The sequence below is a fragment of the Oncorhynchus nerka genome, linkage group LG13 (assembly GCF_034236695.1).
Source record: "Oncorhynchus nerka isolate Pitt River linkage group LG13, Oner_Uvic_2.0, whole genome shotgun sequence".
In the NCBI taxonomy this organism is placed as follows: domain Eukaryota; kingdom Metazoa; phylum Chordata; class Actinopteri; order Salmoniformes; family Salmonidae; genus Oncorhynchus; species Oncorhynchus nerka.
This window is the reverse complement of record NC_088408.1, coordinates 9,309,977-9,337,604: the sequence shown is the minus strand read 5'-3', so window position 1 is coordinate 9,337,604 and position 27,628 is coordinate 9,309,977. Positions and strand designations below refer to the sequence as shown.

The following is a 27,628-nucleotide window of genomic DNA, read 5'->3' as shown; positions in this document are numbered from 1 at the left end:
AATACGACGCTCTGCATGGTACTGACATCCTACCAGGGTTTAATACGACGCTCTGCACGGTACTGACATCCTACCAGGGTTTAATACGATGCTCTGCACGGTACTGACATCCTACCAGGGTTTAATGCGACACTCTGCACGGTACTGACATCCTACCAGGGTTTAATATGACACTCTGCACGGTACTGACATCCTACCGGGTTTAATATGACACTCTGCACGGTACTGACATCCTACCAGGGTTTAATACGACACTGCACGGTACTGACATCCTACCAGGGTTTAATACGACACTCTGCACGGTACTGACATCCTACCAGGGTTTAATACGACACTCTGCACGGTACTGACATCCTACCAGGGTTTAATATGACACTCTGCACGGTTTCTACCTTTTTTTGTAGAGACCCTAAAGGCCTTGGTCCTAGTTAACCCTTTGTATCCATGTGTCCTCCTCTCTCCTCCATCAGATCCAGAGGATGGTGATCTCTGGGGGGAACTTTAAACCAGACACCCTGAAGCCTAAAGAGGTGGTCAGTCTACTGCTGGACGACGAGGAGCTGGAGAAGAGACGTGAGGGGACTTGTGATTGGTTCCTGTTGTTCCTGTGTGAGAAAGCCCTTTTACTGATTTGTCTGCTACCTCTGTATTGTGTCCCGCAGTGCGCGTTCGTCAGGAAGAGAAGACACAACAGGAGGAGTGCAGCAAGGTGAAGGACCGCAGGAGAAAGAGAGAGAAATACGCTGACAAGGTACAACCTTATGTCACGCCTTTTTAAACAATACTTTTAGGTTTCAGACCCCCTTTCCCCGTTTCCACGCTTTGTGATGTTACAGCCTTATTCTAAAATCGATTAAATATTTTTTCCCCCTAATTAATCTACACACTATCCAGTAATGACAAAGCAAAGACAGTTGTAAAAATGTATTTTTTTTTCTTTTTCGTTTGCTAATTTATACAAATAAAAAATGAAAACCGATGAAAAACATTCCCACAGCATGATGCTGCTGCCACCACCATGCTTCACCGTACTCCAAGAGGGCTGTCATGTGCCTTTTACTGAGGAGTGGCTTCCGTCTGGCCACTCTACCATAAAGGCCTGATTGGTGGAGTGCTGCAGAGATGGTTGTAGTTCTGTAAGATTCTCCCATCTCCACAGAGGAACTCTGGAGCTCTGTCAGAGTGACCATCGGGTTCTTGGTCACCTACCTGACAAAGGCTCTTCTCCCCCGATTGCTCAGTTTGGCCGGTCGGCCAGCTCTAGGAAGAGTCTTGGTGGTTCCAAACTTCTTCCATTCAAGAATGATAGAGGCCACTGTGTTCTTGGGGAACTTCAATGCTGCAGAAATGTGTTGCTACCCTTCCCCAGATCTGTGCATCGAAACAATCCTGTCTCGGACTTCTACGGACAATTCCTTCGACCTCATGGCTTGGTTTTTGCTCTGACATGCACTGTCAACTGTGGGACCTTATATAGACAGGTGTGTGCCTTTCCACATCATGTCCAATCAATTGAATTTACTACAAGTGGACTCCAATCAAGTTGTAGAAACATCTCAAGGATGATCAATAGAAACAGGATGCACCTGAGCTCAATTTTGAGTCTCATAGCAAAGGGTCTGAATACTTATGTAAATAAGGTATTTCTGTTTTTTTATTTTTTTTATCTGTTTTTGCTTTGTCATTATGGGGTACTGTGATGTCATTATGGGGTATTGTGATGTCACTATGGGGTATTGTGATGTCACTATGGGGTATTGTGATGTCACTATGGGGTATTGTGTGTAGATTGAGGATTCTTTATTTAATCCATTTTATTATAAGGCTGTAACATACCTAAATGTGGAAGAAGTCAAGAGTCTGAATACTTTCCACTGTGTATGACATATTATTGTTCTCCACACCACCTCAAACATTTTAAGCCATCGTTGGCCTTCATATATGGAGATAAGGCCATGTGCATCCTGACCACTATGGCCCTGTGCAGCTGGTTGGCGGCCATATTGGAAATGGCCGCTGGGGACATCGGCAATGACACTTAGCTAAAAAAAAAAAACACTTCCTTCCTAGCTGTGTGAAATGTTCTGCCTCACAAATGTCAATGACACAAATCTGGAGAAGAAAAAATATATATAATGTCTATTTATTAGTTAGAGAGGAACATTGTGGCTTTTAATCCCACTACTCACGTCAAAGAGCATTATAGCATGGTGCCTCCCTTACAAAGGGAAGAGCAGGAAGCCACTGAAGGTGCTGTGGTTATCCCCGCTGTCAGAGATCCATGTATCTTTAAGGAGATGAGCAGGAAGCCACTGAAGGTGCTGTGGTTATCCCCGCTGTCAGAGATCCATGTATCTTTAAGGAGATGAGCAGGAAGCCACTGAAGGTGCTGTGGTTATCCCCGCTGTCAGAGATCCATGTATCTTTAAGGAGATGAGCAGGAAGCCACTGAAGGTGCTGTGGTTATCCCCGCTGTCAGAGATCCATGTATCTTTAAGGAGATGCGTGAATCTGAAGGAGTACACTTCCTGCAGAGAAAGATTCAGCACCGTCTCTCATATACATTGTTATTATTGCTGCACTCTAGCCGGGGGGCATATACACCAGTTTATTAGGTACACTCATCTAGTACCGGACTGGACCCCCCCCCCTTGCTTCCACAATAGCCTGAATTATTCAGAACATGGAAACGATGCTCAATTAGTATCAAGGGACCTAACGTGTGCCAGGAAAACCCCCACACACTACCACCACCAAGCCCGTACCATTGACACCAGGGCAGGATGGGGCCATGGACTGATGCTGCTTACCCCAAATCCTGACTCTGTCATCTGCATGACGCAACGGGAACTGGGATTCATCAGACCAGGCAATGTTTTTTTCCCCATTCCTCAGTTGTCCAGTGTTGGAGATGGCGTTGCCCACTGGAGCCTCTTCTTCTTGTGTTTAGCTGATAGGAGTAGAACCCGGTGTGGTCGTCTGCTGCAATAACCCTGACAAGGACCGACGAGTTGTGTGTTCTGAGATGCCGTTATGTACACTACTGTTGTACCGTTCTGTTATTTGTCTGTTTGTGTCCCACCTGTTAGCTTCCACGATTCTTGCCATTCTCCTTGGACCTCTCTCATCAACGAGCAGTTTTCACCCACAGGACTTCGCCTGACTGGATGTTTGTTTGTTTGGCGCACCGTTCTCAGTAAACTCTAGACCCTGTCATGCGTGAAAAGGGAAAAGCCCAGGAGGCCGTCCGGTTATGAGGTATAGGAACCGGTGCGCCTGGCACGAACGGTCATACCACGCTCAGTCACGTAGGTCACTCGTTTGGTCCATTCGAACGTTCAGTCCAACAGTAACTGAATGCCTTGATGCCTGTTTTCCTGCTTTATATATCAAGCCACGGCCATGTGTGACTCTTGTCTGTAGGAGCTATCCATTTTCATGAACGGTGTACCTAATATAGTGTATATTATATGGTGTTAGTGTGGTCAGGACCTGTAGTTGTGCTGTAGGCCTTGCCGATGTTGCTGAGGACTGTAGTCAAGACCACTGTAGTTTCCTACACATCCGCAATCAGTCAAACCAGCAGAAAAGGCCACCATTGCCCTGGCTGTGAACACAACAGAAAAGGCCACCATTGCCCTGGCTGTGAACACAACAGAAAAGGCCACCATTGGCCTGGCTGTGAACCATTGCCCTGGCTGTGAACACAACAGACAAAAAATGTGTGCTTTCTGATGAGTGGAAAGTCAGCATTATGATTTACGCTAGCATTAATCATGTTACACAATCAAAGATTACAATCCCACATATTTTTCCTGTCTAGAATAGTAATAACCTTTCAGTTGGTTTACTTGTATTCTCTCTCTGCAGCTCCTCCACCTCCCTCTCTCTAAAACAAAAAGAAAAGGAGAAAAACAAATACCAAAAGTTACTGTCAGTTCACTAAAATGTTACCCAGCTTAAACTTTAACTCTTTTATTACCTGCATTTCTGTCTCTTCAGCTCCTCCGTCTCACCAGCACCTGGCCTCAAACTGTTTACAGGCACAGATCAAATCAAATGTATTTATATAGCCCTTCGTACATCAGCTGATATCTCAAAGTGTTGTACAGAAACCCAGCCTAAAACCCCAAACAGCAAGCAATGCAGGTGTAGAAGCACGGTGGCTAGGAAAAACTCCCTAGAAAGGCCAAAACCTAGGAAGAAACCTAGAGAGGAACCAGGCTATGAGGGGTTGCCAGTCCTCTTCTGGCTGTGCCAGGTGGAGATTATAACAGAACATGGCCAAGATGTTCAAATGTTCATAAATGACCAGCATGGTCAAATAATAGGTCTGGGACAGGTAGTACGTCCGGTGAACAGGTCAGGATTCCATAGCCGCAGGCAGAACAGTTGAAACTGGAGCAGCAGCACGGTCTGGTGGACTGGGGACAGCAAGGAGTCATCATGCCAGGTAGTCCTGGGGCATGGTCCTAGGGCTCAGGTCCTCCTCCGAGAGAAAGAGAGAATTGGAGAGAGCATACTTAAATTCACACAGGACACCGGATAAGACAGGAGAAGTACTCCAGATATGACAAACTGACCCTAGCCCCGCGACACGACCCTAGCCCCGCGACACAAACTACTGCAGCATAAATACTAGAGGCTGAGATAGGTGGAGTCAGGAGACACTGTGGCCCCATCCGATGATACCCCCGGAGAGGGCCAAACAGGAAGGATATAACCCCACCCTCTTTGCCAAAGCACAGCCCCCACACCACTAGAGGGATATCTTCAACCACCAACTTACCATCCTGAGACAAGGCCGAGTATAGCCCACAAAGATCTCCGCCACGGCACAACCCAAGGGGGGGCGCCAACCCAGACAGGAAGATCACGTCAGTGACTCAACCCACTCAAGTGACGCACCCCTCCTAGGGACGGCATGAAAGAGTACCAGTAAGCCAGTGACTCAGCCCCTGTAATAGGGTTAGAGGCAGAGAATCCCAGTGGAAAGAGGGGAACCGGCCAGGCAGAGACAGCAAGGGCGGTTCGTTGCTCCAGAGCCTTTCCGTTCACCTTCCCACTCCTGGGCCAGACTACACTCAATCATATGACCCACTGAAGAGATGAGTCTTCAGTAAAGACTTAAAGGTTGAGACCGAGTCTGCGTCTCTCACATGGGTAGGCAGACCATTCCATAAAAATGTAGCTCTATAGGAGAAAGCCCTGCCTCCAGCTGTTTGCTTAGAAATTCTAGGGACAATTAGGAGGCCTGCGTCTTGTGACCGTAGCGTACGTGTAGATATGCACGGCAAGACCAAATCATTGCTCAGATACATGAGCAAAGTTAAAACCGTAACTTGTCGCTTGTCTTCTTGTTTATTACCTGTGTTCCCACACTCACTGACCGCCACTCTTTCCTCCAACACTAACATCTCAGTATCTCACTATCTGCTCACCTGCCAGGTCCTCAGTGTCCTTCAGTCTGACCTCCATGTTCCTCAGCCTTGGAGCTTTGTCAGCTCCACTCTCTGTTCCACCACTATGTCTCTGAGCTCCTTCAGCCCAGTCAAGATGTCTGGGCTGGTGGTGGTCTGGCAAGTCTTCTGTTTGTGGGTCGTCTCTGTAGCTTCAGTACCTTGGCTCTCGATCAAACTCTCTCTGAGTCAGCCAATGTGAGAGAATTTGACATATTTAACAAAGCTAAGGTCTGTGGTAAAGCTGACCACCTAGCGTGCCATTGTAATCTGATGCTGAAAACGTCTGTGGGAAAATGGAGCCTGTTATGTAGGTGAAGGTCTTCATCTTCATTAAATCTGTTGAGATTTTTGTTTCCACGGTTGTCACTGAAACACAGCCAAGTGCTTTATTAAAAGGTGTTTTGACTTTTGATCTATTTGTCTTTTACGACCCAAGTCCATTCAGATCTGAGAGGAGTTCATATCTTTCATATAACACCATCCCTATAACCCCCCCTCTCTCTCCCCCCCTCTCTCTCTCCCCCCTCTCACTCTCCCCGCTCGCTCTCTCTCCCCCCTCTCGCTCGCTCTCTCTCCCCCTCTCGCTCGCTCTCTCTCCCCTCTCGCTCGCTCTCTCTCCCGCTCGCTCTCTCCCCTCTCGCTCGCTCTCTCTCCCCCTCTCGCTCGCTCTCTCTCCCCCTCTCGCTCGCTCTCTCTCCCCCTCTCGCTCGCTCTCTCTCCCCCCTCTCTCTCTCCCCCTCTCTCGCTCTCTCCTCCCCCTCTCGCTCCCCCCCTCTCGCTCTCCCCCCTCCCCGCTCGCTCTCTCTCTCCCCTCTCGCTCGCTCTCTCCCCCTCTCGCTCTCTCTCCCTCTCGCTCGCTCTCTCTCCCCCTCTCGCTCGCGCTCGGCTCTCTCTCCCCCTCTCGCTCGCTCTCTCTCCCTCTCGCTCGCTCTCTCTCCCCCTCGCTCTCTCTCTCTCCCTCTCGCTCGCTCTCTCTCCCCCTCGCTCTCTCTCCCTCTCGCTCGCTCTCTCTCCCCCTCTCGCTCGCTCTCTCTCCCCCTTTCGCTCGCTCTCTCTCCCCCTTTCGCTCGCTCTCTCTCCCCCTCTCGCTCTCTCTCTCCCTCTCGCTGTCTCACCCCACCTCTCGCTCTCTGTCTCTTTCTCCCTGTCTCCATACAGAGAAAGAAGGATGACGAGGACCCTAAGGATCCTAAGAGGAGGAAAGACGTGAACCTGGTCATCCCTTACAACCTGTCTGCAGACAACTCTAACCTCTCAGCCGACGGAGATGATTCATTCATCAGTGTAGACATGGACGACTCTGCCATGCCTAGTCCCTTCAGTGAGGTGAGAGAGGGAGGGAGTTTTTACCTGAGTGTCTGCAACCTCTGAACTTACTGACTTACTCTTCAACCTTCTATTGGTCTTTCTCTGGGTTGTTCTTCCCTCTATCTTTTGTCTCCATTGTGGACACTGCTATTCCCTTTCACCTCATACTTGTATCCCTTCTTCTCTCTCCACCTCCTTCGTGCCCCATTCTTGGCATTCCTGGCCCCTCACCTGGCCCCTTCTTCCTCCTCCTGTTCTTCCTCCTCTTCCTCACCCTAACCCCCAGGTGTGTGCATCTCTCCTGTCTCTCCCTGGTCAGATCTCTCTGAGTAGTGAGCTCCAGCCCAGCTCCCTACCTCCAGACCAGGACCCAGATCAGGACCCAGATCCAGACCAGGATGAGAGCAGTAGTGACATGCTAGTCATCGTAGACGACCCTGTGTCTTCAGCACCACAGTCCAGGGCCACCAACTCGCCTGTCAGCGTGTCCGGATCTATGTCGGACAACATGAACGGTAAGACAATGATAGTTAATCAATCGTCAGGCAATCAATTAAAGAATCAGTCCGTCAGTCAGTTTAGGCAATCAATGAACACAGGACTGATTGATCAGTCAATCCATCCATCAATACATTTGTCAATCAATGAACATCTGAGTGATTGTAGTACTTGAAGCTATCCTGTACGACGTGGGTGGTCCAACGTGGGCGGTCCGTGTTTTGTGATTGGGTGATATGTGTTCAACTCGAAGACAAAAGGTTCTTCAAAGGTCAAGTAATGAATCATGCATTATCATCTATCCTGGCACCTGGTGAGTAGCTTTTGAGCTCGCACAGTAGTAGCATCAAAATCTCGGACAGGTTTGACACACCGTTGAGGTCACACGACATAGTGGTGACGAGGTCACACGACACGACATAGTGGTGACGAGGTCACACGACACGACATAGTGGTGACGAGGTCAACGGCACGACATAGTGGTGACGAGGTCAACGGCACGACATAGTGGTGACGAGGTCAACGGCACGACATAGTGGTGACGAGGTCAACGGCACGACATAGTGGTGACGAGGTCAACGGCACGTCATAGTGGTGACGAGGCCAACGGCACGACATAGTGGTGACGAGGCCAACGGCACGACATAGTGTTGACGAGGCCAACGGCACGACATAGTGTTGACGAGGTCAACGGCACGACATAGTGGTGACGAGGTCAACGGCACGACATAGTGGTGACGAGGTCAACGGCACGTCATAGTGGTGACGAGGCCAACGGCACGACATAGTGGTGACGAGGCCAACGGCACGACATAGTGTTGACGAGGCCAACGGCACGACATAGTGGTGACGAGGCCAACGGCACGACATAGTGTTGACGAGGCCAACGGCACGACATAGTGGTGACGAGGTCAACGGCACGACATAGTGGTGACGAGGTCAACGGCACGACATAGTGGTGACGAGGCCAACGGCACGACATAGTGGTGACGAGGCCAACGGCACGACATAGTGGTGACGAGGCCAACGGCACGACATAGTGGTGACGAGGTCAACGGCACGACATAGTGGTGACGAGGTCAACGGCACGACATAGTGGTGACGAGGTCAACGGCACGACATAGTGGTGACGAGGCCAACGGCACGACATAGTGTTGACGAGGTCAACGGCACGACATAGTGGTGACGAGGCCAACGGCACGACATAGTGGTGACGAGGCCAACGGCACGACATAGTGGTGACGAGGCCAACGGCACGACATAGTGGTGACGAGGCCAACGGCACGACATAGTGGTGACGAGGTCAACGACACGACATAGTGGTGACGAGGTCAACGACACGACATAGTGGTGACGAGGTCAGTCGGGAGAGGTAGGCCCTAATCAGTGTGACTGGCTAGCTGAAGGTGATGATCTCCTCTTTATTTAGATCACAGTAGTATTATCTCTGAGTGAGTCTGTTTCCCTATATGTATGCAATACCTGATTATTTGAGCCTGTGCCATTTTGAATTTGCTGAACGCTATCAATAATAACTCAGAAATGTGATTTACGGTGCTCACAGTTTGCTGTTAGGTACATTATGGCCCTAGGTCTATGTTCCTCTTAGCTTGTGTTTGCTGTTAGGTACATTATGGCCCTAGGTCTATGTTCCTCTTGTGTTTGCTGTTAGGTACATTATGGCCCTAGGTCTATGTTCCTCTTGTGTTTGCTGTTAGGTACATTATGGCCCTAGGTCTGTGTTCCTCTTAGCTTGTGTTTGCTGTTAGGTACATTATGGCCCTAGGTCTATGTTCCTCTTGTGTTTGCTGTTAGGTACATTATGGCCCTAGGTCTATGTTCCTCTTAGCTTGTGTTTGCTGTTAGGTACATTATGGCCCTAGGTCTATGTTCCTCTTGTGTTTGCTGTTAGGTACATTATGGCCCTAGGTCTATGTTCCTCTTAGCTTGTGTTTGCTGTTAGGTACATTATGGCCCTAGGTCTATGTTCCTCTTAGCTTGTGTTTGCTGTTAGGTACATTATGGCCCTAGGTCTATGTTCCTCTTGTGTTTGCTGTTAGGTACATTATGGCCCTAGGTCTATGTTCCTCTTGTGTTTGCTGTTAGGTACATTATGGCCCTAGGTCTGTGTTCCTCTTAGCTTGTGTTTGCTGTTAGGTACATTATGGCCCTAGGTCTATGTTCCTCTTGTGTTTGCTGTTAGGTACATTATGGCCCTAGGTCTATGTTCCTCTTAGCTTGTGTTTGCTGTTAGGTACATTATGGCCCTAGGTCTATGTTCCTCTTGTGTTTGCTGTTAGGTACATTATGGCCCTAGGTCTATGTGCCTCTTGTGTTTGCTGTTAGGTACATTATGGCCCTAGGTCTATGTTCCTCTTGTGTTTGCTGTTAGGTACATTATGGCCCTAGGTATGTGTTCCTCTTAGCTTGTGTTTGCTGTTAGGTACATTATGGCCCTAGGTCTATGTTCCTCTTGTGTTTTCTGTTAGGTACATTATGGCCCTAGGTCTGTGTTCCTCTTAGCTTGTGTTTGCTGTTAGGTACATTATGGCCCTAGGTCTATGTTCCTCTTGTGTTTGCTGTTAGGTACATTATGGCCCTAGGTCTATGTTCCTCTTGTGTTTGCTGTTAGGTACATTATGGCCCTAGGTCTGTGTTCCTCTTAGCTTGTGTTTGCTGTTAGGTACATTATGGCCCTAGGTCTATGTTCCTCTTGTGTTTGCTGTTAGGTACATTATGGCCCTAGGTATGTGTTCCTCTTAGCTTGTGTTTGCTGTTAGGTACATTATGGCCCTAGGTATGTGTTCCTCTTAGCTTGTGTTTGCTGTTAGGTACATTATGGCCCTAGGTCTATGTGCCTCTTGTGTTTGCTGTTAGGTACATTATCGCCCTAGGTCTATGTTCCTCTTGTGTTTGCTGTTAGGTACATTATGGCCCTAGGTCTGTGTTCCTCTTAGCTTGTGTTTGCTGTTAGGTACATTATGGCCCTAGGTCTGTGTTCCTCTTAGCTTGTGTTTGCTGTTAGGTACATTATGGCCCTAGGTCTATGTTCCTCTTGTGTTTGCTGTTAGGTACATTATGGCCCTAGGTCTATGTTCCTCTTGTGTTTGCTGTTAGGTACATTATGGCCCTAGGTCTGTTTTCCTCTTAGCTTGTGTTTGCTGTTAGGTACATTATGGCCCTAGGTCTATGTTCCTCTTGTGTTTGCTGTTAGGTACATTATGGCCCTAGGTCTATGTTCCTCTTAGCTTGTGTTTTCTGTCCAATGGTTTCTTGGAAGAATTAGGTCAATTTAAAATCTGACCCCTCTGACGTACTTTCAAAGTGATCAAATGAACAATATTTCAAACTAGCATGAATGATTTAGCTGCTTTAGTTCTGGCCCAGGAGAATCTAGCGAAATCCAATCGTCCTTTTGGGAAACTGTACAATCAGAACCATTCCCAGAATAACACATTCTAGAAAATAAAGTTGTTGGAGTTGTCATGATGATTTGTTTGTGCCAATAGAATGAGTGATGACTCTGTGCTAATGAGAAGAGGGATGTAGTGTAGTCGACTGGGCTGGAGGGTTGTGGTTAGGGACTAGATGAGGGCTGTAGTTTAGTCGACTGGGTTGGAGGGTTGTTGGTTAGGGACTAGATGAGGGATGTAGTGTAGTCGACTGGGCTGGAGGGTTGAGGTTAGGGACTAGATGAGGGCTGTAGTTTAGTCGACTGGGCTGGAGGGTTGAGGTTAGGGACTAGATGAGGGCCGTAGTGTAGTCGACTGGGCTGGGGGTTGGAGGGTTGAGGTTAGGGACTAGATGAGGGCTGTAGTGTAGTCGACTGGGTTGGAGGGTTGAGGTTAGGGACTAGATGAGGGCTGTAGTGTAGTGGGCTGGGGTTGGAGGGTTGAGGTTAGGGACTAGATGAGGGCTGTAGTGTAGTGGGCTGGGGTTGGAGGGTTGAGGTTAGGGACTAGATGAGGGATGTAGTTTAGTGGGCTGGGCTGGAGGGTTGAGGTTAGGGACTAGATGAGGGCTGTAGTGTAGTGGGCTGGGCTGGAGGGTTGAGGTTAGGGACTAGATGAGGGCTGTAGTTTAGTCGACTGGGCTGGAGGGTTGAGGTTAGGGACTAGAGGGCTGTAGTGTAGTCGACTGGGTTGGAGGGTTGAGGTTAGGGACTAGATGAGGGCTGTAGTGTAGTCGACTGTGTTGGAGGGTAAATGATTAGGGACTAGAGGGCTGTAGTGTAGTCGACTGGGCTGGAGGGTTGGGGTTAGGGACTAGATGAGGGCTGTAGTTTAGTCGACTGGGCTGGAGGGTTGTTAGGGACTAGATGAGGGATGTAGTGTAGTCGACTGGGCTGGAGGGTTGAGGTTAGGGACTAGATGAGGGCTGTAGTTTAGTCGACTGGGCTGGAGGGTTGAGGTTAGGGACTAGATGAGGGCTGTAGTGTAGTCGACTGGGCTGGAGGGTTGAGGTTAGGGACTAGATGAGGGCTGTAGTTTAGTCGACTGGGCTGGAGGGTTGAGGTTAGGGACTAGATGAGGGATGTAGTTTAGTCGACAGGGCTGGAGTATTGAGGTTAGGGACTAGATGAGGGCTGTAGTGTAGTCGACTGGGTTGGAGGGTTGAGGTTAGGGACTAGATGAGGGATGTAGTTTAGTCGACTGGGCTGTAGGGTTGAGGTGTAGTGGGCTGGGCTGGAGGGTTGAGGTTAGGGACTAGATGAGGGCTGTAGTGTAGTCGACTGGGCTGGAGGGTTGAGGTTAGGGACTAGATGAGGGCTGTAGTTTAGTCGACTGGGCTGGAGGGTTGAGGTTAGGGACTAGATGAGGGCTGTAGTTTAGTCGACTGGGCTGGGGTTGGAGGGTTGAGGTTAGGGACTAGATGAGGGATGTAGTTTAGTCGACTGGGCTGGAGGGTTGGAGGGTTGAGGTTAGGGACTAGATGAGGGATGTAGTTTAGTCGACTGGAGAGTTGAGATGATTGGAGGGAGATGAGATGGAGTAAGGGAGGAATGCATACTCTGAGTGGAGAAGTTGTGGTATATTACAGTCTGTCATGGGGAAAGAGGGAGAGGAGGAGGGTGATGTCTGAGCCACAGCGTCTGGATCAGAACCCAGAGATTAAGAAATTATTTGGGCTGCAACCTCAGAGAAAATGAGGAGAGGAGAGAATTGGGCCAATCATCAGACACACTGGAACACAGTGGAAAAGGAGATCGTCTGCCACGGTTGTATGGAGTACTTGTTAAAGTCTTAGAAAGATGATGTAACAGGGTTGACTGTATATTATCGTAGATGTGAAGCGTTAGTCAATCAATGAAATGTATTTATAAAACCCTTTTTACATCAGCCAATGTCTCAAAGTGCTGTACAGAAACCCAGGATAAAACCCCAAACAGCAAGCAATGCAGATTTTAGAAGCACCGTGGCTAGGAAAAACTCCCTAGAGAGGAACCAGGCTCTGATGGGTGGCTAGTCCTCTTCTGGTTGTGCCGGGTGGAGATTATAACAGAACATGGCCAAGATGTTCAAATGTTCATAGATGACCAGCATGATCAGATAATAATAACCACCCAGTGGTTGTAGAGGGTGAAACAGGTCAGCACCTCAGGAGTAAATGTCAGTTGGCTTTTCATAGCTCATCATTCAGAGTTAGAGACAGCAGGTGTGGTAGAGAGAGGGTCCAAAACAACAGGTCCAGGACAAGGTAGCAACGTCCAGTGAACAGGTCAGGGTTCCATAGCCGCAGGCAGAACAGTTGAAACTGCTGGAGCAGCAGCACGGCCAGGTGGACTGGGGACAGCAAGGAGTCATCAGGCCAGGTAGTCCTGAGGCATGGTCCTAGTGCTCAGGTACTCAGAGAGAGCAGCATAAATACTGGAGGCTGAGACAGGAGGCGTTGGGTAGGCAGACCATTCCATAGAAATTGAGCTCTATAGGAGAAAGCCCTGCCTCCAGCTGTTTGCTTAGAAATTCTAGGGACAGTAAGGAGGCAGGTATGTACGGCAGGACCAAATCGGAGAGATAGGTAGGAGCAAGCCCATGTAATGCTTTGTAGGTTAGCAGTAAAACCTTGAAATTAGCCCTAGCCTTAACAGGAAGCAAGTGTAGAGAGGCTAGCACTGGAGTAATGTGATCACATTTTTTGGGTTCTAGTCAAGATTCTAGTGCTTTATCCGGGTAGCCGGAAAGTAGAGCATTGCAGTAGTCTAATCAAGAAGTAACAGAAGCATGGATGAATTTTTCAGCATAATCTTTGGACAGAAAGTTTCTGATTTTTGCAATGTTACGAAGATGTTCGTCAAAAGAGAGATCAGGGTCCAGAGTAACACAGAGGTCCATCACAATTTTATTTGAGTTGACTGTAACAACCATCAAGATTAATTGTCAGATCCAACAGAAGATCTCTTTCTTTGGACCGAGAACAAGCATCTCTGTTATGTCCGAGTTTAAAAGTAGAATATTTGCCGCCATCCACTTCCTTACGTCTGAAACACAGGCTTCCACGGAGGGCTATTTTGGGGCTTCACCATGTTTCATTGAAATGTACAGCTGTGTGTCATCCGCATAGCAGTGAAAGTTAACATTTGTTTCCGAATGACATCACCAAGAGTTAAAATATACAGTGAAAACAAAAGTGGTCCTAAAACGGAACCTTGAGGAACACAGAAATGTCAGAAGACAAACCATCCACAGGGACAAACTGATATCTTTCTGACAGATAAGATCTAAACCAGGCCAGAACATGGCCTGGTTTATTTGGGTTTGGGCCAATTTGTGTTTCCTATCTCTCCAAAAGAATGTGGCGATCGATGGTATCAAAAGCAGCACTAATGTCTAGGAGCACGAGGACAGATGTAGAGCCTTGGTCTGACGCCAATTAAAGGTAATTTACCACCTTCCCAAGTGCAGTCTCAGTGCTATGATGGGGTCTAAAACCAGACTGAAGCATTTCGTATACATTGTTTGTCTTCAGGAAGGCAGTGAGTAGCTGCGCAACATCTTTTTCAAAGTATTTTGAGAGGAATGGAAGATTCGATATAGGCTGATCATTTTTTATATTTTCTTTCACGCATTTAAGGGTTTCTGGGTCAACGTTTGGCTTTTTCAAGAGAGGCTTTATTACTGCCACTTTTAGTGAGTTTGGTACACATCCGGTGGATAGAGAGCCACTTATTACGTTCAACATAGGAGGGCCAAGCACAGGAAGCAGCTCTTTCAGTAGTTTAGTTGGAAATGGGTCCAGTATGCAGCTTGAAGGTTTAGAGGCCATGATTATTTTCATCAATGTGTCAAGAGATATGGTATTAAAAAACTTGAATGTCTCCCTTGATCCTAGGTCCTGGCAGAGTTGTGCTGACTCAGGACAACTGAGCTTTGGGGGAATATGCAGATTTAAAGAGGAGTCTGTAATTTGCTTTCTAATGATCATGATCTTTTCATCAAAGGAGTTCATGAATTTATTACTGCTGAAGTGAAAGCCATCCTCTCTTGGGGAATGCTGCTTTTTAGTTAGCTTTGCAACAATATCAGAAATAAATGTTGGATTGTTCTTATTCTCCTCAATTAAGTTGTAAATATGATGGATAGGATGGTGGAGCAGCAGTGAGGGCTCTTCGATACTGCACGGTACTGTCTTTCCAAGCTAGTAGGAAGACTTCCAGTTTGGGTGTGGCGCCATTTCCGTTCCAATTTTCTGGAAGCTTGCTTCAGAGCTCCGGTATTTTCTGTATACCAGGGAGCTAGTTTCTTATGAGAAATGTTTTTAGGGGTGCGACTGCATCTAAGGTTACGTTTTGTTCCACAGTTAGGTGGTTAACTGATTTTTGTACTCTGATGTCCTTGGGTAGGCAGAGGGAGTCTGGAATGGCATCTAGGAATCTTTGGGTTGTCTGAGAATTTATAGCACAGATTTTGAATGATCCTTAGTTGGGGTCTGAGCAGATTATTTGTTGCAATTTCAAACATAATAAAATGGTGGTCCGATAGTCCAGGATTATGAGGAAAAACATTAAGATCCACAACATTTCTTCCATGGGACAAAACTAGGTCCAGAGTATGACTGTGGCAGTGAGTAGGTCCAGAGACATGTTGGACAAAACCCACTGAGTCGATGATGGCTCCGAAAGCCTTTTGGAGTGGGTCTGTGGACTTTTCCATGTGAATATTAGTCACCAAAGATTAGAATATTATCTGCTATGACTACAAGGTCCGATAGGAATTCAGGGAACTCAGTGAGAAACGCTGTATATGGCCCAGGAGGTCTGTAAACAGTAGCTATAAAAAGTGATTTTTATAAATTGAAATTTGCTATCGTAAATGTTAGCAACACCTCCGCCTTTGCGGGATGCACAGGGGATATGGTCACTAGTGTAACCAGGAGGTGAGGCTTCATTTAACACAGTAAATTCATCAGGCTTAAAGCCATGTTTCAGTCAGGACAATCACATCAAGATTATGATCAGTGATCAGTGATTAGTTCATTGACTATAATTGCCTTTGAATTGAGGGATCTAACATTAAGTAGCCCTATTTTGAGATGTGAGGTATCACGATCTCTTTCAATAATGGAAGGAATGGAGGAGGTCTTTATCCTAGTGAGATCGCTAAGGCGAACACCGCCATGTTTAGTTTTGCCAAACCTAGGTCGAGGCACAGACACGGTCTCAATGGGGATAGCTGAGCTGACTACACTGCTAGTGGCAGATTTTAAACCGTTCTCTCTCTCTCGCTCTCTCTCCCTGGGAAATTCCTTTCCTCAACTCTCCTCTCCGTGACCCGGAAACCGAAAAGTGGCCGCCATATGTAGGAGTGTTAACAGGCGAACGGAGGCGTGTAGAATGTGACTGTCCCTTTGAATCAGTTGTTTTCTCCGAAGAGAAAACCACACATTTCAAACGATACGCTACTTGTCTTTTTATATATACTAGGGCATCTGTCTGACATGCTAGAGGAGGTAAATTATTATATACTAGGGCATCTGTCTGCCATGCTAGAGGAGGTAAATTATTATATACTAGGGCATCTGTCTGACGTGCTAGAGGAGGTAAATTATTATATACTAGGGCATCTGTCTGACATGCTAGAGGAGGTAAATTATTATATACTAGGGCATCTGTCTGCCATGCTAGAGGAGGTAAATTATTATATACTAGGGCATCTGTCTGACATGCTAGAGGAGGTAAATTATTATATACTAGGGCATCTGTCTGACATGCTAGAGGAGGTAAATTATTATATACTAGGGCATCTGTCTGCCATGCTAGAGGAGGTAAATTATTATATAATAATTTACCTCCTCTAGCATGTCAGACAGATGCCCTAGTATATAATAATTTACCTCCTCTAGCATGTCAGACAGATGCCCTAGTATATACTAGGGCATCTGTCTGACATGCTAGAGGAGGTAAATTATTATATACTAGGGCATCTGTCTGCCATGCTAGAGGAGGTAAATTATTATATACTAGGGCATCTGTCTGACATGCTAGAGGAGGTAAATTATTATATACTAGGGCATCTGTCTGACGTGCTAGAGGAGGTAAATTATTATATACTAGGGCATCTGTCTGACGTGCTAGAGGAGGTAAATTATTATATACTAGGGCATCTGTCTGACATGCTAGAGGAGGTAAATTATTATATACTAGGGCATCTGTCTGCCATGCTAGAGGAGGTAAATTATTATATACTAGGGCATCTGTCTGACGTGCTAGAGGAGGTAAATTATTATATACTAGGGCATCTGTCTGACATGCTAGAGGAGGTAAATTATTATATACTAGGGCATCTGTCTGACATGCTAGAGGAGGTAAATTATTATATACTAGGGCATCTGTCTGACGTGCTAGAGGAGGTAAATTATTATATACTAGGGCATCTGTCTGACGTGCTAGAGGAGGTAAATTATTATATACTAGGGCATCTGTCTGACGTGCTAGAGGAGGTAAATTATTATATACTAGGGCATCTGTCTGACGTGCTAGAGGAGGTAAATTATTATATACTAGGGCATCTGTCTGACGTGCTAGAGGAGGTAAATTATTATATACTAGGGCATCTGTCTGACGTGCTAGAGGAGGTAAATTATTATATATAGGGCATACTAGGGCATCTAGGGCATCTGATGTGCTAGAGGAGGTAAATTATTATATACTAGGGCATCTGTCTGCCATGCTAGAGGAGGTAAATTATTATATACTAGGGCATCTGTCTGCCATGCTAGAGGAGGTAAATTATTATATAATAATTTACCTCCTCTAGTAAATTACATATACAGATGCTCCTAGTATATAATAATTTACCTCCTCATGTCAGACAGATGCCCTAGTATATACTAGGGCATCTGTCTGACATGCTAGAGGAGGTAAATTATTATATACTAGGGCATCTGTCTGCCATGCTAGAGGAGGTAAATTATTATATACTAGGGCATCTGTCTGACATGCTAGAGGAGGTAAATTATTATATACTAGGGCATCTGTCTGACGTGCTAGAGGAGGTAAATTATTATATACTAGGGCATCTGTCTGACGTGCTAGAGGAGGTAAATTATTATATACTAGGGCATCTGTCTGACATGCTAGAGGAGGTAAATTATTATATACTAGGGCATCTGTCTGCCATGCTAGAGGAGGTAAATTATTATATACTAGGGCATCTGTCTGACATGCTAGAGGAGGTAAATTATTATATACTAGGGCATCTGTCTGACGTGCTAGAGGAGGTAAATTATTATATACTAGGGCATCTGTCTGACGTGCTAGAGGAGGTAAATTATTATATACTAGGGCATCTGTCTGACGTGCTAGAGGAGGTAAATTATTATATACTAGGGCATCTGTCTGACGTGCTAGAGGAGGTAAATTATTTCATACTAGCGCATTTGTTTCCACGTTCCCTCTCTTTGCCGCTTCTCATCGATTACATTAGATTTTTTTTCAAAAGGAGGTGAGGACGGAGGAGAGGACTCGAGGAGTCGAGCAAAACCAAGACATTAAACCAGTAGATAGTGATAGCTCAATTGCCTCTCCTTTCCAGGTGTGTCTAATCAGGACACGTCCAGTCCGGGGCGGGGAAGGTCTGGTAGGAGCCGGGGACGACCCAAAGGCTCTGGGTCCAGTTCTGGAGGCGGAGCCAAGTCTGCAGGGAAGGGGCGTGTCAGGAAGTCGACAGCGGGCAGCGCAGCCGCCATGGCAGGAGCGATGGCCGGAGCTGCAGCAGCATCAGCAGCCTACGGATACAGTGTGACTAAAGGTGCTGTTATGTTAATGAGATGAATGTTACATTAAAGGTGTTATATTAATGAGTTGAAGGTTTTATTCACGGTGTTATGTTAATTAATGAGATGAAGGTTTCATTAAAGGTGTTGTGTTAATGAGATGAAGGTTACATTAAAGGTGTTATATTAATGAGTTGAAGGTTTTATTCACGGTGTTATGTTAATTAATGAGATGAAGGTTTCATTAAAGGTGTTGTGTTAATGAGATGAAGGTTACATTAAAGGTGTTATATTAATGAGTTGAAGGTTTTATTCACGGTGTTATGTTAATTAATGAGATGAAGGTTTCATTAAAGGTGATGTTATGTTAATGAGCTGGTTTCATTCAAGATATTATGTTAATGAGTTGAAGGTTTCATTAAAGGTGTTATGTTAATGAGTTGAAGGTTACATTAAAGGTGTTATATTAATGAGTTGAAGGTTACATTAAAGGTGTTATATTAATGCGTTGAAGGTTACATTAAAGGTGTTATATTAATGCGTTGAAGGTTACATTAAAGGTGTTATGTTAATGCGTTGAAGGTTACATTAAAGGTGTTATATTAATGAGTTGAAGGTTTCATTAAAGGTGCTGTTATGTTAATGAGTTGAAGGTTACATTCAAGGTGTTATGTTGATGAGTTGAAGGTTACATTCAAGGTGTGTAGTTGCTTGTGTCGTTGAAATATTAGCAGGAAAGCTGATAAAGCTCAGGTTTTCTATGACATGGCAAAACACACATTTACAGTTTTAATGTAAGGTCTGGCATGCAAGCAGCAAACCTACTTTGACCCTGTTTTCATTGTTTTGTCTCTAGTGCCACAGTTGGAGGTTAATGTATTTATTTATTTTATCAGACCAGGTCAACTAAGATTAAAAAAAAAAAAAAATTGTATCACTCTTGTGATTTATCATCTGTATTTACCTTCTCCTCCTATCTCCTCCCTCGCCCCCTTCCCGACCCTCTCCCTCCTCTTCCCTCTCCCCTGACCGTTCCCCCTCTCTAGCGGGTCTCCCTGCAGCCTCCCCCCTACAGCCGTCTCTGGGTCGGTCAGGGACGGCCCCAGCCTTCTCCCCCAGCAGAAGTTCCTCTCCCAAGGGGAAAGGTGGCACTGTGGCCCCCAGCCAGAGTAACCCCCAGCAGAAACAACCAGGACATAGCCACCACCACAGTCATGTGACAGGAAGGAAGGGCAAGGGACCTGGCGCACCTGGCGCTCGATAGCATGTAGAGATGATGGACATCAACACAGTATACACACACACACACACACACACACACACAGTCCTAAGGATCTGATAGAGACCAGGATGGTCCAGCCCTTCTGCTATTGTGGGGAGTCTTCTGTGTTTTAAACAAACACATCTGCTGCACTGACCAGCTTCAACTGTGAGCCCATGTGACCTGCTCCACAACCAATCAACCCAGAGGTGAGATGTTCCTTAACCAATCACATACCTCACTGCCTGGAGGACCATGCTATCCCGGGAAGGCGTAGCGACGGAAAAAAATGAGCACTGTCGGGCATGATGGACACTAAACTATTCTGTGTACACACACACACACAAACCATCATCGCACGGTCCAAAAGACACCCTCATCGCTTCCACCAATCACCTCGTCCTTCCCTTCCACCAATCACCTCGTCCTTCCCTTCCAACAATCACCTCGTCCTTCCCTTCCAACAATCACCTCTTCCTTCCCTTCCAACAATCACCTCTTCCTTCCATTAGTACCCTCCTCAGTGGACAGCCTCCAGTGTGTGTGTGTGTGTTGTGACCAAGAGTATTAGAGTATTTCAAAGTGGTTTCTCTGTGACGAAAATAGACTTGGTTTTCTGTCTAAATACGGAGAAGCGACTAGCCTGAGCAGCGACCTGTCAGTGGTGTATTGAGAGCTCTGTCTCCAGCAGCCTGTCAGTGGTGTATTGAGAGCTCCTATGACACTCAGTGGGTTTGCAATAAAACGCCAGCAGACAGACGGGCGCTCGGGCTTTAAGGCAACACCTTACAGCAACAATGCATCCACGCATTTAAGGGTTTCTGACACAGACTGCTCTCTCCACTGAGCCATCTCATCCGTTAGATAAAACACGTGTTTAGCGTCAGGTCGGGAATGCTTGCGTCAAACGTTAGGTCATATGTGTAAAACACGTAGTAATGCTGGAACTACTCTACTCTGCATTTCAACAACAGAATGTAAATTCTTACCAAACAACTAAAAACGGACTGCTTTTTTAATTATAGCTCTTATTTTTATATTTATAGACCAACCGATGTTGTCATAGCGACCCATATCAAAATGGCAAATTTGAATACCGTTTTGAAAAAAAAACCTCTCTCTCTCCTTTCTCCATAGAGTTTATCCCATCACAATGAGAAATGAAGGAATTATAATATATTTTTTCTGATGAGAACTGATTGAAGGGGTATTTTGAATTCCAAAGTGGTGATCACTGCTTAATAAAGATCTGTTGCTGATCTGTTTGTGTACAACTCTCGTGTGCTTCTGAAATGACACCCTGTTCACTGTACCGTGCCCTACTTTTTGATTCAACTCTGGCCAAAAGTAGTACACTATTTCAGGAATAGGATGCCATTTCAGTTGCAACCTAATATGGGCGTCCTTTAAAACTGAACATGGATTGTAATATGTACCATAGAACTGAAGTTAATTTAAAAGTTGGTCATAATTTATCAGAATTCATGTCAACATTGTAAAAAAAAAAAAAAATGTATTAATGCCATTTTTATTTTTAAAAACAGAAAGAGAAAAAAAAAAAGTTATACTTCTGATCAGAGTATTTTGTCTTTGTGATGTCATTCAGTGATGTTTTGGGGTATGTTGACTCATGTTAATTAAAAGTTGTTGAACTAGGGTTGCCAAATCCTGGTAACTTTTCCACATTTCCCCGATTTTTATTTTTTTATTTATTTTTTTTCCCCAGAAGTACCGGTTGGAGGGTTCTCTGAATTTCTGCTTTGTCATTCCCTCGTAAGGATTTCTAGAAAACCGGGGAAAGTTTGGGAAAGTTAGCGTAATTGTGCAACCCTATGTGGAACCAAGCACTATGTCTAGTTTTGAACGTTTGTTCTGTGTTGGATACTATAGTGTGATGATGAAATCTCTTCTCCTATAACATGTAAATAAAGAGGGCGACATGTGTTGACCCCTGGTCGGTTCTTCCCCCAGTTTGACTGTCTATTTTTATAGGTCATGTGTAAATATGAATACAAAGCTGTCATTTTACTAACCGGAGAAGCTAATTCAAAATAAAAGATTGATTAATCAACTTGTGTTGTGATGATGCGTTTAGCGGCATAGATGCACTGGACATGTACAGTAGGCCTACTGTAAAACATTTCTTAGGTCAGAAACAGTTTACTACAGATGCAAGCTTAGACGCACTTCAACCAAGGAGAGTTTAAATGAGTACCTCCGATCACCGTGCTCTTTCAGCTGCTCTTGACTTTCACTTATTACACAACCCATCTACTGCTATGTGTCTCATATAGCCCTGCAGAGGTTTTGTTTTTAGTCGTACAGTCTGTTCCCGTGGGAGTGTTGGCTGTCATCTTGGTAGCAGGTTTTTGTAAAGTCAGCTAGTGCAGCACTGTGGTCTAGCCAAGCTGAGAGTCCAAAATGACACAATATTTTGAATATAGTGCACTACTTCAAACCAGATCCCTAAAAGCCCTGGTCGGATGTGAAGCCAGAGCAGATTGTACTGGACATATTATGTAATGCAGTCGTCTGACCTTTTGGGTGTTAATGTCCAGGGTGAGAGACAAAGTACAGTAGCTTTTCTCTTGGTATTGAACTCCATCCTTTCAGTGGAGTGGAAGGGTTTGTCCACTGTGTCATATTCAAGCATGATTGCAATTTTTGATCTCGAGGATACCAGTTATCTAAACTGGAATGTTATGAAACCCCCCAAGATTGGTCAATTCCAAAATCCTTTGTAAGCTATGGGATTTCCTCAATGTTTACACGTGTACCTGTTACCCTAAGACAGTTCCTGCCTCCTTCCGTTGGAACTCAAAATGGCAATTCTTCTGAAGAGAGAAATTCCCATCTAAAGTGTTCTAGAACCAGTATGAGGTTCTCTCTGTTCTACTAGAGTATTGGCCTCAGGTGCTGTTGATGCATCTCCATTTCCTTCCTGATGCTTTAACCTATCAGAGAGCTGCAGATTCTAACCACAGGACTTCCAGGGATCCACTGTCACCCCCAGTTAAACAGGTTACCCAAGACTGGACCTAGATAGTCTGATTTGAGTGCCAGCCAATGTTAGAGAGCACTGTGTGGTGTACTCTGAGGTGTATTTGGTTGATACCTTTGTGTGTTCTGGTGAGATGTTTGGGAGTGCTGTGTGTAAATATGCATTTGGTCGACACCTTGTATGTTCCCTCAGCAGCAGAGGGGGAGTTTGTTTATCCAAACATGGGCCCCAATGGGTTCCTCACCTGAACTTGTCCTATTTTACAGTCTACTGCCGTGTTTGTATAGGAGTGCTGGTATACAACGTTGACGCTACAATATGGATGGTGGGAGATCGGAACACTGCCTACTCACAGCTAGGGACCACGATTAGGAATGAAAACGGCAACACAAAGGATGTTTGGACCATTTAATTGGTGGGATCTGCTAAGCCAACTGGATTTAACTTTGCTATAAAACCCAACCTTTTACAACAAAGGTGTATGTAACATCAGCCAGTTTAGTTGGTAAATGAGTGACAATAGTTGAAATTGAAATAGACACCAGGTAGTAGCTACATCACTATTTCATTCATGGACATGACACTGAACCGTTAAAGCAGTGCCCCATTTAAACCTGAAACACAGTAGTGCCTAAAACAGAACTGAATAGATAATCATTTGTTCAACAGTGACATCTAGTATAGAGTCCCCTGTCTGGCTTGACAAAGTAACTTCACACCAACTAAATATTCATGCTTGGGTAAAAAATAATAATAAGGCAGGCACTCCTCAACTCAAAAGTACATGCTTCCTTTTATACCTCTTATGGCATCAGGTTAACAGTGGATGGGATAAGACAAGCTACACCATTACAGGTTTTACAAATACACAAAGGACTGGAACACATCTGCTTTAATGAATTTAGAGACCGACTGGGCCTCTGTTACAGATAACACGTTTACACTAAGGCTTGTATCTCAAATGGCACCCTGTTCCCTACATCACACACTACTTCATATGTACTAGGGTACCAATAGGAGAGCCCCTAATCGTAGTATAGATGGAAGGGTATGTATGGGCTACTGGGCCCCTAGCAGGTATGGCACTAGGGCCAGAGCAGCAGCCTCGATGGAGAACAGGTGTGGGTCGTCCACGTGAGGGCAGCTCCTCCTCATGAACTCAGCCAGGCGGAGAAGGTACTCCAGGTTGTGACCCGTCTTGCCCTGCCTGGTGGCGATCTGGTGCCCTATCACCTCAGGGCTGGCGGGCCCCAGGAAGAGTGGGTTGTCTGGGGTAGCAATGTAGAGGAGAGCCTGTTGGGTCTGGTTGGATTGGTCATCCTCGGGGATGAAGTCTACGAGCTTGGTGATGTAACCGCCGCACACAGCCTCGCGCACATTCAAATACTTAAGGGACTCCTCGACTTGGGAACCGGTCACCTCGAAGGCCACGCCCCAGGTAGTTGCCTATTGGAAGCAAGATGACATTAGACACTTCATTCAAGCTGACATTTTGTCAAGAGGAACAGTTAGAGATGTCTGTTAGACAGGTCGTTAAAAGACGAAAAGTGGATGTGGCATTAATAAATATGGAAATGAGTGATAAGGTTTGAGTTCTGTTGTGTGGAAAGTACATAACTAAACCCCCAAAAAAGCCATAATTTAGGAAGAAGTCCCACTTACGTCATCATCCTCAATCAGCGTCACCACTCTTCCGGGCTACGTAGAGGAAAGAAAAATAGGTCAGCAACAAGACGAAAGGAATAGTTATCTATGTAGTAGCCAAGTTGTACAGCGGCCACATCAGGGCGTGGTATCAAATTATACATGCAACAAACAATACTTTATGGTAATAATGCAAAAATATTTATATTCATCTTACTAGGTCATCATTTCCACGATGGAAGTTGTCTCCGTGCCAGAAGCGTCTCTTGTAGCCGTGGATGTATCCGATCTGGCTACTCTTGTATTTGAAGTCCGGCTTCCACACCAGAGATCCGTATCCGAAGATCCATAGACTAGTCAGGCTAGTCTTACCGGCGATGATATCTTTAGGCTTCATAATGGTCGGTAACTAGTTTTGATTTTCAAATGAAGCGATGGTAAAAAAAAAACTATTCTATAATAAGAAAATTGGGTTGATGATTTAATTTATTAGCTAACTAGGTAATGTTAGCTTCCTTCGATCAAGGAGGAGCGGTATAGGTTGGCTCACAGTGATACCGCGGACCGAATTTGAGCCCAACTGCTTGGCAGTTGTGAAGATGGAGTATCGGAGTCCGTTTTGCTTTGCACGATGCATGCCGATGCATTAGTTTCGCCGCATACTGACTTAAAAATCCATAGTAGCCGCTTGGCTAGCTTTTCGTATCAAAATAAAATCAGGCAACAACAACAAAACAACCCCCCCGTTTGGCTAGCTATCCAAGCCAAGTCAGTAGTTTACGAAGAATACAGAAATTATTTATAAAACCGTTGAGCTGAGCTTGATGTTTCTTCGGAGAAAGCTTCGCGCTCAGTCGTGTATTCGTTCTCTTGATAACAAATGGCGTTTTCTCATGGTATATTTATAACCAAGAGTCAAAATGGGTTTGACATTATGACTTTGTTTTTAACCAATTATATCTCAGAGAGGCTGATCTTCATGGGGTGGTAGCGAATCAGAGATGCGTGTCCCAAATACGTAGGGAATTCCAAACCAAGCTTAACATTTTATTGGCGTTGAGGCTAAAATTAAAACACGCCCATGCCTTGCAGCGATTAGCTTGTAAAAGCATCAATCATAACAGAATAGCCTCTGATTGGGTACTTTTATACTGTCACGTCAGACAACTACGCATCTCATTATCCATGACTGGCTGATGCAATTTACTTCAGCATTTCAGGCCAGTCCAGTCAATAGCCCGAGACATTGCATCAGATTCGTAGTAGATACCAAGCCTCTCAAAATTGGGGGAGTTGAACATCTTATCTTTTAACATGGAAAATATACAAATAAAGTCAAGTGTACAAATAGTGGAATAGTGAATGATTGGAGGCCTATCTCTAGAATATAAGGAAATAGCCAAATCAGAGTGTTCTTGAGGGACTTGTTTGGATCGTGTGTATGGTAGCCTATACATGGGGGCTTATTAATGTGCCTGTGACATCAGAGTGCGCTTCCTCTGCTTTACACCGGGACCATGGGGCAGTACTGTAACCTAGCCTACTGTATACTCAGCTCAAATATCCAATGGCACGAACCAAGGCCAACACCACGTACTTGTATCCTCCTTCCCTCTTTCCTGTTTCACTCAGCCAGGTGTAAAAGCCATGTTGCACTCCAAATATATAAGTGTATGGTTCACTCTAGGCTGTGGGCTAGACATTGTTCAAACCTGCCTAGACAAGTAGCCTATCGGTCTACTTTAATGTACAGGATGTGCCTTTCTTCACACTGTACTGTACTTCATTGCTGCAAGCACCATGAAACTGATGAGAATACATGTCTGGACTAGGTCAAGACTAGATCAAGACTAGGTCTGGACTAGGTCTGGACTAGGTCAAGACTAGGTCAGGACTAGGTCTGGACTAGGTCAAGACTAGGTCAGGACTAGGTCTGGACTAGGTCAAGACTAGGTCAGGACTAGGTCTGGACTAGGTCAGGACTAGGTCTGGACTAGGTCAAGACTAGGTCTGGACTAGGTCAAGACTAGGTCAGGACTAGGTCAAGACTAGGTCTGGACTAGGTCAAGACTAGGTCAGGACTAGGTCAAGATTAGGTCAGGACTAGCTCAAGACTAGGTCAAGACTAGGTCAGGACTAGCTCAAGACTAGGTCAAGACTAGCTTAAATGAAAACAAAAGCCATGTGAGTTACTATAGTCGATCCATGAGTTGTATCAAGCAGGAGAATCTTAATACCAGATTATATATAAATAGCTTGGCATTAGCTGGTGTGATACGATTCAGACCTCTGTGTAAGCTGTTTATTATAAGTCTACTGTGTACAAGCCATTCCTCTGACCAGTGTCAGAGATTTACACCGAGTGGACAAATCATTAAGGACACCTGCTCTTTCCGTGCCATAGACTGACCAGGAGAATCCAGGTCAAAGCTATGATCCCTTATTGATGTCATTTGTTAAATCCACTTCACTCAGTGTAGATGAAGGGGAGGAGACAGGTTAAATAAGGATTTTAAAGCATTGAGACATGGATTGTGTATGTGTGCCATTCAGAAGGTGACTGGGCAAGACAAAATATTGAAGTGCCTTTGAATGGGGTATAGTAGTAGGTGCCAGGCGCATCGGTTTGTGTCAAGAACTGCAACACTGCTAGGTTTTTCATGCTCAATAGTTTTCTGTGTGTATCAAGAATGGTTCACCACCCAAAGGACATTCAGCCAACTTGACACAACTGTGGGAAGCCTTGGAGTCAACATGGACCAGCATCCCTGTGGAACGCTTTCCACACCTCGTTTTGTACACTCAATGTAAATCTCCTATCACACCAGTCATGCCTTTCAAGGAATTGAGTCAGATCCATCCACTTCCTCTCAATGTCCTGTATAAGCCTAGTTCAGGGCTGGTTTGCCGCATTCGCTCTTCACAAAGGTCCGCACTTGAAATGTATTATATTTTCACGCCAACAAAATAGTCCATTGCCTGACGGTCTAGCTTTCATTGACCGTCATCATGCTGGACAGAGTAAAGAGACTGTAAATGGAGGTTCATTGTAATTTCTACTCAATTTTGATTGGGTTTTAATGTCAAATTGAGATTGTTCCCACCCAATTATTTGTTGTCCCCCCCAATTAAGTTCACATAGTAATGCCTACCTAATGAAGGAATATTAAATCAAGGAATATTCCTTGAATATTTATTGATTCAATTATTTTCTTATTGTTTCAGATACATACACTGTATTTG

At 45.3% G+C, this 27,628-nt stretch overlaps 2 protein-coding genes across 3 annotated transcripts in view; one reads left to right on the top strand and one right to left on the bottom strand.

Annotated features, from left to right (window-relative positions):
- ino80 (INO80 complex ATPase subunit) overlaps positions 1-21,811 on the top strand; it is a 99,999-nt gene extending 78,188 nt beyond the window's left edge. For both annotated transcript variants that reach the window (XM_065026181.1, XM_065026182.1), the window contains exons 31-36: positions 471-573; positions 663-751; positions 6,621-6,788; positions 7,090-7,285; positions 18,299-18,514; positions 19,526-21,811. In XM_065026181.1, the coding sequence (XP_064882253.1) occupies positions 471-573; positions 663-751; positions 6,621-6,788; positions 7,090-7,285; positions 18,299-18,514; positions 19,526-19,743 (990 nt within the window). In that variant the 3' untranslated portion in view covers positions 19,744-21,811. The remainder of the gene's footprint in view (positions 1-470; positions 574-662; positions 752-6,620; positions 6,789-7,089; positions 7,286-18,298; positions 18,515-19,525) is intronic.
- A 1,324-nt stretch (positions 21,812-23,135) lies between these two features.
- Positions 23,136-25,250, bottom strand: LOC115119134 (glutathione-specific gamma-glutamylcyclotransferase 1-like). The gene is made up of 3 exons (XM_029647876.2): positions 24,603-25,250; positions 24,404-24,439; positions 23,136-24,187 (listed from the first exon to the last, which is right to left on the bottom strand). The coding sequence occupies exons 1-3, from the start codon at positions 24,780-24,782 to the stop codon at positions 23,801-23,803; spliced, it is 603 nt and encodes a 200-aa protein (XP_029503736.1). The 5' UTR covers positions 24,783-25,250; the 3' UTR covers positions 23,136-23,800.
- Between the last annotated feature and the right edge of the window lie 2,378 nt (positions 25,251-27,628).

Bases quoted from the DNA above. Each gene is read 5' to 3' on its own strand.
- LOC115119134 (XM_029647876.2), bottom strand. From the start codon at position 24,782: ATGAAGCCTAAAGATATCATCGCCGGTAAGACTAGCCTGACTAGTCTA. The intron at 24,440-24,602 runs GTAAGATGAATA...TCCTCTACGTAG, and splicing joins ATCGTGGAAATGATGACCTA to CCCGGAAGAGTGGTGACGCT. The intron at 24,188-24,403 runs GTAAGTGGGACT...TGCTTCCAATAG, and splicing joins CGCTGATTGAGGATGATGAC to GCAACTACCTGGGGCGTGGC.